The sequence below is a fragment of the Tachyglossus aculeatus genome, chromosome X3 (assembly GCF_015852505.1).
Source record: "Tachyglossus aculeatus isolate mTacAcu1 chromosome X3, mTacAcu1.pri, whole genome shotgun sequence".
Lineage (NCBI taxonomy): Eukaryota > Metazoa > Chordata > Mammalia > Monotremata > Tachyglossidae > Tachyglossus > Tachyglossus aculeatus.
Genome location: NC_052099.1, coordinates 14,422,735 through 14,433,682, shown reverse-complemented (window position 1 = coordinate 14,433,682; position 10,948 = coordinate 14,422,735). Strand labels below are relative to the sequence as shown.

The 10,948-nt window shown below is 45.9% G+C and overlaps 1 protein-coding gene across 8 annotated transcripts in view; it reads right to left on the bottom strand.

Moving 5' to 3' along the window:
• Nucleotides 1–5,584: 5,584 nt before the first annotated feature.
• DENND4C (DENN domain containing 4C) overlaps nt 5,585–10,948 on the bottom strand; it is a 164,963-nt gene continuing 159,599 nt past the window's right edge. For 7 of the 8 annotated variants that reach the window (XM_038770216.1, XM_038770217.1, XM_038770218.1 and 4 more), the window contains one exon: nt 5,585–10,604. In XM_038770216.1, coding sequence (XP_038626144.1) covers nt 10,468–10,604 — 137 coding nt within the window. In that variant the 3' untranslated portion in view covers nt 5,585–10,467. The remainder of the gene's footprint in view (nt 10,605–10,948) is intronic. The other variant, XM_038770222.1, reaches the window with a different exon arrangement.

Here is a 10,948-nt window from a genome sequence, read left to right as displayed (position 1 = left end):
TGTGTGTCCATTCATTCATTCAATCGTATTTATTGAGCACTGTACTAAGAGCATATAGGGACGGTCCCTACACAACAGTGGGCTCACAGTCTAGAATTTTTTGCTTTATTACCCAAGCTAACACGTTGGGTTTTATTTCTTTCGTACAATGAATGATGTTAGAGAAGCAAATTACCAGAATCCTGTATTGAATTTCCTCTCCTCTCGAAGGGGGACTTGACGCGACTATTTGTCCGCTTTCCAGCCGGCCAGTCCCCTGCCCCGTACGGACACGGTACCGTCCGCCTCCGCGGCTGCTATTTTTATTTTCTGAGCCCAGCCTCCGTCCCCCGTTGCTCCCGACCCCAAGGCCCGCCGGCTGGACGGGCCACCACCCGAGCTCACACAGAACTGGGAGGGAAACACCGAGTTTTCAGAGCAGGGAAAGAGGTTTTCCCCACCCCGAGAGGGTTCTAGGTTTGGGAAACTTGGCCTACTGCTGAAAAAATAGACAGATGAGAGCATCACGTTATGCTGCCTGCCCGGTGTAGCTCGTATGATGCCTCGTGGGCCTCAATATCCGGTAATTCTCAAGTGCTGTTGGTGGCTACCCTGGTTATAAAGTCACACTAGTTTCCTTAGCCATTACTCTGTATTTGAAAGTGGGCGACGTGAAGGGAAAACTCGTTTTCGGAAACACTGAGACCGTGCTTTAGTGGAAAGAGCTTAGGAGCCACAGGTTGAGGGTTCTAACCCTGACTCCGCCATTTGTCAGCTGTGTGCCTCTGGGCAAGTCGCTTGACTTCTCTGGGCCTCAGTTCCCTCATCTGCAAAATGGGGATTAAGACTGTGAGCCCCACGTCATACAACCTGATTACCTTGTATCCCCTCCAGCACTTAGAACGGTGTTTGGCACATAGTAAGCAGTTAACAAATACCATCATTATTATTACTACTGTGTCTAGGTTATCAGTTGTTTATTTTTTAGCTTAACAGTTCTTTCCTAGTCCCTGCTCCCTAGAAGTTCACTGGAATAGATGAGAAATGGATGGGCTCCGAAGTCTGTCCTTACTCTCCTGGAGAAGAGCGGAAGCTACGACTACTCAACGTGCCAGTCGTATATTGGGATGAACGGTAATCCACTTCATTCTCTAACGCCAAGTACACGAGGCTTCAAATATCACCAAAACCCTTCTCTCCACTCCTCAGCTCCCTGTTCCCATCCCTATTGCAGAAGCCCAGTAGTCCGGGCCCCGCATTTGGCCCTTCCCTCTCCGGCCTGTCCACTCCGAGCTGCTTTGCCGCTAGACCTGCCTCATAACTATCTTATTTACGTGAACAAGAGAAATGTGCCCAGAGCCCCCCAAAAGCGGTTGAATACCAAGGGACGGAACGTGATGGGCCTTTAGGCTCGGACTCCATTTAGCCTGGCCGAGCCGCCGTTCACTCGAAGCGGGCGCGTCCCGTGCCCTCTCCTCCTCCGCTTGTCCCGTCCAGCTTTCGTAGCTATCGGGGAAGCTCTCTACGTTAAAGCTAGTGAGACGGGGGTGGAATTCCTCCCCTCGTGAGGTGGCTGGTTTATCCGTGCTATTCGCCCACCTGCCCTCTATAATGAGGAGAACCAGGCAGAGCTGAGCAGTTACCCCGAGATAATAATAATAATGATGATGATGATGGTACTTGTTAAGCGCTTACTAAGCACTTAACAAATGCCATTATTATTATTACTATGTGCAACGCACTGTTCTAAGCGCTGGGGGGGATACAAGGTGATCAGGTGGTCCCAGGTGGGGCTCTCAGTCTTAATCCCCATTTTACAGATGAGGTCACTGAGGCCCAGAGAAGTGAAGTGACTTGCCCAACATCACACAGCTGACAATTGGCGGAGCCGGGATTGGAACCCATGACCTCTGACTCCAAAGCCTGGACTCTTTCCATTGAGCCACGCTGCTAGGCACTGTACTACCCTTAAAAAACAACCACCAATAAAAAATTATTTAGCCGTCTAGCTCCTAGGAACTATTTTATCAGTCATGCAATGGAATTTACTGAGCATTTACTTTCCTTATCCACAGTGAGCTTAGTCTCTTCTGCACTTGTGTATGCACCTGCATTTTTTTTATTCTGACCACTCCAGTTGTAAATATTTTTAAGCCTTTGTCAGAGTGTAATCTGCTTGCGGGCAAGGAGTGTATCACTTTGGCGGTGCAACGTGCTAGGCACCTGTGAAATACAGAATAACAAAGCAGAGAACGTGACTGTTTACCGCTATACCGTACTGCTTAGTACAGTGCTCTGCACACAAGCGCTCAATAAATACAACTGAATGAATGAATGAGCGTTCAATAAGCGTGACTACAACCACTACTATGACGAGTGTACGCAAGAGGAGATGTGTACACGTGGGGGGGGGGGGGGTGCGCCCCATGTCATTCATGCTTCAGTACGGTTCGCCCAAGAGGGAGGAAATCCCCCACTTCAGAAGATCCGGAGGCTCTCAAATTGGGAGTGGTACAAGAGGAGGAAATGTTTATTAATAATAATTATTATTATTATGGTATTTAAGTGCTTATTCTGCTGCCCTAAAGTATTTACCTTGTATCACGCTCTTTGATCACGTGCAAAGCTCCATTGCTGTCCCAACTTTTTATAAAGAAACGTTGTATTGCTTAAAACAGTGCTCTGCACATAGTAAGCGCTTAACAAATGCCATTATTATTATTATTATTATTATTTGGAGCCGAGCTGACCTTGACTAGTGGATGAAACTCTGCCCGTCAATCACCGCGTCGTGCTAGCGCTATCAGAAATAAACTGGTCTCCGACATACCCGCTTCGACACAATGCCGTCCGTGACGTCGTCTTAGCCGTGATCCGAACCCTTAGCACCCATCGTATTTGAGTGCTTACTGTGTGCAGGGCACTGTACTAAGCTCTTGGGAGTGGATAGACGTGTTCCCTGCCCGCAAGGAGCTTACAATCTAGAGGAATCGATAGTATTTACCGAGAACTTACCCTGGGTAGAGCATTGTATAACCACTGGGGAGAGAACAATAGTTAGAAGCTTAGATTCTATTAGGGGAGACAAGACGCTAAAATAAATTCCAGGGAGGGGGAAGCAATATGTAGAATTTAAGAGTCGAGTACCTATGTACTCTCCCGAACGCTTAGTACAGTGCTCTGCACGCAGCAAACACTCAATAAATCTATTTATTTATTTATAATTTTATTATTTCTAATTTATTTATTTATTTATGAATTTATTGAGCAAACACTCAATAAATACAACTGATTGACACGTACCCACGCGCACGGATAATGCAGTTAGGGAGGGATAGGGAGATGTGAGATCAGCCAGGGAAGGCTTCTTGGAGATCAGTTGCAACAGGGCTTCCCGGAGACGGCGTTTTGAGAGTAGTGGTTGTCGGATATGACGGAGGAGAGCATTCCAGGCGGGAAGGAGGTTGACTGTGAGAGATCGGAGCAGGAGACGAGGCGTAAATCGAAGAGGGTGAAGTGCGGGGGGTGGATTGGGCCTGGGAAAGAGAGCCTCAGTGACTTAAAGAGGAGTTTGTGCTGGGGAATCCGGGGAAGGCTCATTTTAGGAGAGGGGGACGCGGGCGCGTTGGAGAGCAGTCAAGAGTTGTCAAGAGTGAGCGGGCCAAGAGGACAATAAGAGGGGAGTTGGGGGACAAAGGGGGGGTGCGAGTGCTTTTCTGGAGGTGAGAAGGGATGGAGATGGAGGCGCACGTAGAGGGATATTGAAGAAAGAGGAGGGGTCTCCTCCTCCTCCTCCCCATCCCCTCCGCCCTACCTCGTTCCCTTTCCCCACAGCACTTGTATATATATTTGTACAGATTTATTACTCTATTTTACTTGTACATATTTACTATTCTATAATAAATAATATGATTGATTGAATGAATTTATTTTATTATTATTAATAATAATAATGATGGCATTAAGCGCTTACTAGGTGCAAAGCACTGTTCTAAGCGCTGGGGAGGTTACAAGGTGATCAGGTTGTCCCAAGGGGGCTCACAGTATTAATCCCCATTTTACAGATGAGGTCACTGAGGCCCAGAGAATAATAATAATCATGATGATGGCATTTATTAAGCGCTTACTATGTGCAAAGCACTGTTCTAAACGCTGGGGAGGTTACAAGGTGATCACGTTGTCCCAAGGGGGCTCACAGTCTTCATCCCCATTTTACAGATGAGGTGACTGAGGCCCAGAGAAGTGAACTGACTTGCCCAACGTCACACAGCTGACAATTGGCGGAGCCGGGATTGGAACCCATGACCTCTGACTCCAAAGCCCGGACTCTTTCCATTGAGCCACAGTGCTTCTCTCCCTTGTGCTTCACATTATTTTGTTAATGATGTGCACATAGCTTTAATTCTACTTGTTCCGACGACTTTGACACCTGTCTCCACGTTCTGTTTTGTCGTCTGCCTCCCCCTTCTAGACTGTGAGCTGGGCAGGGACCGTCTCTCTACGTTGCCGACGTGTACTTCCCAAGCGCTTAGTACAGTGCTCCGCACACAGTAAGCGCTTAATAAATACAACTGAATGAACAAATGAACGGATCGCTTGAGAGATGGCCAAGAAAGGTGCGGGAGTCGAGGCGGAGACTTGAGGAACTCACGCCCGATGGTCGACGGAATAGGTGGTCGGGTCATCGGGGCGAGAGACGAGGGAAACGAGGCTTTCCGGAGGGATTTAACAGTTGGGAATAGTCGGTGTAGCTTAGAACGGCGCTTTGCACACAGTAAGTGCTTAATAAATGCTATCATTATTATTATTATTATTATAGGCAACAGGCAGGAGAGGCGATGACGGAGCAGTCGTGGCGATGTGCAAAAGAGAAGGTTTACGGATAACTTGTAAGGATAATGACATTGATGGGATCTGTGAAGTGCTTACTAGGTGCCAGGCCCTGTTCTAAGCGCTGGAGGGGTTACGAGGTGATCAGGTTGTCCCATGTGGGGCTCACGGTCTTAATCCCTATTTTACAGATGAGGGAACCGAGGCACGGAGAAGTCAAGCCACTTGCCCAAGGTCACACGGCAGACGCGTGGCGGAGCCGGGACTCGAACCCGTGACCTCCGACTCCCAAACCCGGGCTCTTTCCACTAGGCCACGCTGCTCCGCACGGGATGAGCTTACGGCGGCCGAAGCCCGCCCGGTTTCTGGATTTCCGCTAATGGCGCTCCGCGGCCCCGGCGTGCCGCGCAGGTAGGAAACAATCCCTTACATTCGCATCACCCACTGACGTCGAAAAATAAACGGTACCGTTATAGCAGAGGGACGGGGGATCGAGGGAGTCGAGTCTCAGCACAGCGCTCCGCACACAGTAAGCGCTCAATAAATACGACAAAGAATGAGTCTGACCGAGAGGGTGATGTCGAGGGTGGGTGGAGGGGGGGAGGACTTCAGGAGCTCGCTTCCAAAATTACCATCAGCACCGAAAAAATCTGCCTCTCAGCGAGGCACGTTCCCCCCGACGCAAAGCGCGATGAAATCCGGACTCTCCTCAGGTTGCGTTTGTTGGAGATGGACAATTTTGGACGCGTGAATGACCAGCGGGGGGGAAAAAAGAATCATTCATACGCATTTTATTTGGAGAAATACGCTACAAGTTGTCTCTTTCTAGTGTAAGCTGAGATCTATCCAAAATTTGGAATACACAAAGCGCCCTTGTAACCTTGAGCATTTGTCCAATGTACAAAAAGTTAGAGAAATGTTAGAATAAAGCATAGCAAATGGATGCCATTTTTGAACAGTTCGGAGCCTTAAAACCGGTGAAAATTCATTGCTTTTAACAGAAAAACTTCCAACTTTGCAATATTGGTTAACATTCACACTTTAAATCATTTGAATTTACAGAGTTCATTTTTAATCTCCCAAAAGGAGTGCAATGTGCTTGCATCAGTAGGAAACAATCCCTTATATCTGCATCACCCATTGATGTAGAAAAATAAACAGTATAGTTTCTTTATTAATGTAACTGTATAGTTTTAGTACTACCGTTCATAGATTTTTTTCCCCACATTTCATGAAGCAAAAAAAAAAAAAAAAGACACACAAAAGGCACTGGAGGTTTTCATTATGTTTAAGAGAAGCAGCTTATTTGCTAAACGCGATACCATTATTTAGAAAGTTAGTGTGATTTTTCACAAGGAACTGCTGAATCGATTAGCCATTTAAAGAGACCACTGACTCTACGCTAGATATATTTTTAGACAACATTACTATAAAAATATATTTTTTCCTATGGTCTAATCAACTTAACTCACAATCTACGGCACAGCTACGAAAACAGTAAAACTAGAGCCCCAATTTTTTTTTTTTTTTTTACACACGAACCAAAGAATTAGATGGAGTCACGTGAAATCCAAACGTGCATTCTGCTGATGATTTATCCAACGGGCTTGGGTTCGGCCACTTGTAGACTTCTCAGTAGGAGGAACTATGTGGAATTTAAGTTACCTGTGACTGCTTAACGCTTTCCCAATAATATCTGCAATCGGAACCTCTACAGAAACTGAAGAGGAACGCGAACGAGGCTAGAAGAGTGGGGAACTAGAAATACGTGGATCGGTTGGCCTTATCCTTCCAAACGAGTCTTCTTTTGTTTGTATTTTTGTTTTCCTAACAGACACGGGTTGTTCGGGATATCCTTTATTTTCCATTTCGGTAACATAACGTCCCTGGCATTACGACAGCACGGAACTTACACGCCCAACCGCAATTCATTTTAAAATCCACAATTCGGGGGTTGGAATTCACATGACCTAATTTCTTTGCGACACTCTAGACTCAAAGAGGAAAGTAATGAATGGCGGACGTAGCGGTACTTGCAGAATTTGAACTTTGGGGGGATGGGCAGCTTCAACGCGGTGGCGGCCAAGGTTATTTCTCGCTTATTTATCAATAGCCTTTCTGTTAAATGCACTTGTTTCCTTCGAATATGGATCAACTGGGAGAACAGTACCCCTTGGCGAACCTGCAACCACAAAACTTCAATTTTCTGTTCACTATAACTCGTCCGGATTTCGATCCAACCTGTTACTACGACTTAAAGCTGCTCTACGTCTAATCTAAGCTACTCGTTTATGTACAATTTAAAATTTCACCTAGAGGAAGCCAGGGCTCCTATTAAGTAGTATTATCCCACAGAGGTACAGGAGGGCCTCTCGGAAGAATCGGCAACTCTACGCAACGCATTCATAACTCAATAATCCTTTAGGGGCAAATATTTCTCTGACCGACCTGAATTCTTAAAAGAGGCGTTTAAACCCCACCAAACAAACCAAATATCACTGGCTCTAGATTACCAAGATTCAGCGCTTCGGACACAAGAGAATCAGTTCAGGATTGGGCCGTAAGTTTCCATTCTCGGTGAGGGAGGAGAGAATCCGCCTAAAAAAGACCTTCCAATCGATCTGCATCGGTTTCGATCACACACTTCACTCCGGGAAGTTCTGTGTTTTGCTGGTAAAGATTAGGGACGGTCTAGCCGCTGGATGACTAGACGCCCTGCACTTAAAATCTGGGGGAGCGCTGAAGCAAAGCTGGCTCAGCCACGTCACACAGACAGCCACGCGACAGCCTGTTTTTATGTCGCTCCTCGGTTCGAGTGAGCAAGCTCTACAGTATGTTACAAAAATCATCGAATAAATCCTTATCTACAGAACTCATTTCTTTCACAACATCGTGGAAAGTTCTCCTGCCACCTGCAGAGTCCCAGGATCAAACGATCGCGAAGGAAATGGAATACCCAGCTCCCATAACAGGTACGTAGTGTTAATTGATCTCCTGGACGGTAATTTGGAGAGTGGTTACCCTTTCGGCGCTTTCGACGACTCCGATGCGGTGCTTTCGTCTAGCTGGATTTCGATCAACTGCACGAGAGAAAGGCGGGATAGGGCGTACGGAGCGAACCTCAGAGCTAAAGTCGATTTTCAGCCTAGCAGAGAAAAATCCTTAGCAAATGCGTCTCCAGAGGTGACTCGAAAACACTAAGAATATCGTTCGCCGTAAAACGTGAGTGACCGGAAATATACTAGACTGGCCTTGGGCGACCCCACAGAGCAGTCTCGTGGCCTAAAAACAAGAGATTTCAAAGTTTCTGGTAAAATGTCACCAAGACAAGGATCCAGTTGGATCAAGCCTATCACCTGAAAACTCAATCATCTTATGATTACGCCCACTGATAAGGAAAGCACAGAGATATTTGATTTTTACCACTCGACAGAAGAAACCACAAAGACTCTCTGCAAAGTTTAAGAGACAGAAGGTTATCACCTAGGGAACATTTCAAATAAATATTGCAATACATTAAGTGGTCAGTAAAACCGCAATGAAGCTTGACCTCATCAGGCCTCGCTACTGCTACAGGTTAAAACCAGGGGATTTTTCCACAGTGTCATTTTATCGGTGACCATTTACTTGGGTCAGCATTTTGGCAGTTTACCGTACTGCGTTCAAGGGGCAGCTTAAGATTTTTCAATCAGAAGTGCTCATTTAGGGAGGAGGAAAGTAAATCCGTGTCATCACAAATAAAAAGAGTGTACGGACAATACATAATCTACAGATTCTGAAGAGACTAAAACAGAAGTTAACCCTACTCACTGTCAGGAGTGAAAACTATATCACACGTACTACTAAACGACAGTATTTTTCCCACATTATTCAATCCTGTCGTTAGAATTCTAACTGTACTGGAAAACTACGGGGCGGACATATTAACGAACTAAACTAACTTCACGTTTTATCGAATGTTGTAGTTACTATTTTAACGGTACTGAATTCTTATGCTTTTTGGGATAAATACAGAACAGCATTTTTATACCACTTAAGTGTCAACTGATGTAGCAGTAAAGTAATGGAGATTGAAGTGATTTTAAAAGGAGTACCAGGACAATAATGCAAAAATATATACTCTGACAAATAGTGCAAAATCCATTGCTATAAAGTAATGGCCATTTAAAACAAAAACAAACCCCAAAACCCCCTAAAAACCTTTTCAGTCAACACACATGTCATTTCCAACAATACAAGGAGTTGGTAACGAATATTCGATGCTGTATGAATTAGATAAAACCCTGAAATGTAGAAGACTGGTACAAATGATTGTAGTGTAGCCCACCGAAATATGCTTTGTGCAGAAAGTGAGAATGTGCTTTGAAGATTCCCCCAGTTTCCTCACTTGAAAGTCATCACTGTCTGTAATTCCAGGAAATTCCATCGTTTTCCATCGTTTCGGCAAAGTACCGTCACACGACAACTCGTCTGCTGCCATCACGCACAGAGTTAAGGCAAACGTATAGCAATTTGGAGAGCGTGTGTTTGTGGGTTTTTTTTTTCGTAAGGCTTGACAAAATAGGTGAGGCAGGTGAGGTTATGATTTCCTTTAAAACTATGGTAAATAAGATCAAGTTTTAATTTTTAAGACTGGATTCTACTTAAAATATATATACGTATATGTGCATACACATATATATATTTACACGCACACATACGCTTCCGCGAGCGCATGTAAATCTATGAGTATCATACACCATTAAACTTCCCTTGCTCTGCAAGCGATCCCACAGGTTTTAAAAAGTGACCCACAGCCAGGACTTAAAAGCCCCAAAACAAAGGCTTCAAACCAAAGGAGAACGCAACCTCGACTCCATTTCATTTACGCTGCCGATCGACTCGAAGATACGTCCGTTTCGGAGCTGCTTAGGTTACGGAGGCTGTTCTGGTAACGGGAAGGGGCAAGATGACAGGAGCGCTGACTATCCACAGTACAACATTTCAAGAAGCATTACGGCGCGTGAAACTGGACGTTAACAGACGGACAAATGAAGCCAGAGAAACAGCGAGGCTGCCGGTCCTCGGGCTCGGAAACTTTGGATTAGTAATAACTGCGGACCGGTCTACGGACGCGCTATACGGCATCATCATGCCGTAAGGAAATTTCCATATGTACACAAGCCGACGGTACGCGCGACTATACATCCATATACAAGCTCACGGGCACGCACCCAACCTACCGTTTGGCGGTCAAGTCTAACAGCTGGATTACTTGCCTTGTGCCTAGAAAGGTTGTAATAGTTACGGTTACACGCTTCCGACCCCGGAAAGCTGCCGACGCCGATGATAAATTGGTTTCTCACCACTCTCTTCCGAACACGGATCTCGGGAGAAATCCCCAGGTTTCCGGAAAGACTGGCTAGCAATCTGGAGGTCGGGCGCCTTCAACCGAACGTTAGCTGTTTCATGGCACGACACCGATTTCGCGAGATCGAGTCAGGATGAATCACAACAGAATAAACCGTCCCCCGTCCCCCCGCAGAAGTTGCAATTGGTTAACTCTGAGTTTGGTCTGTTCTCAGGAGCTTGAATCCGAATCTCGGCACGCTGCTGGGTTTTCCCGTCGTCTCCCAGGGTTAGTCTGCGCTCTGGAAATGCTTCGCATTCTTCCCTTATTTAAATCAGAGGTGCTCCGAAACATTTCCTGCACCACTCCACGCTCCTACTTGGTGGGACGTCGATTTTCTGCATCCTTTCGAGCATCTCGGTGGAGAGGCTTTTATAAGCAAGTTCATACTCATTGTCAAAGGCCTCTGGAATAAAAAACAAATAGAGAAGAAACGGGGCATTCACCATAATTTTGGATCGACAGCACAGCGGACCAAATAAAAAAAAAAGGATCAGATTTAGCAATTCCTTTATCATGAAATGGGATGTATTTTCGATGGAAAGCAGTAAATGCCGCTAAACAATACTACGCGATAGTCAATTCAGCAACTCTTGAACTAGTGTTCAATTCCCACGGACATCGACCTACACGAATAAATGCCATCTGCAGCGTGGCTCGGTGGAAAGAGCCCGGGCTTTGGAGTCAAAGGTCATGGGTTCGAATCCCCGGCTCCGCCACGTCAGCTGTGTGACCTTGGGCAAGTCACTT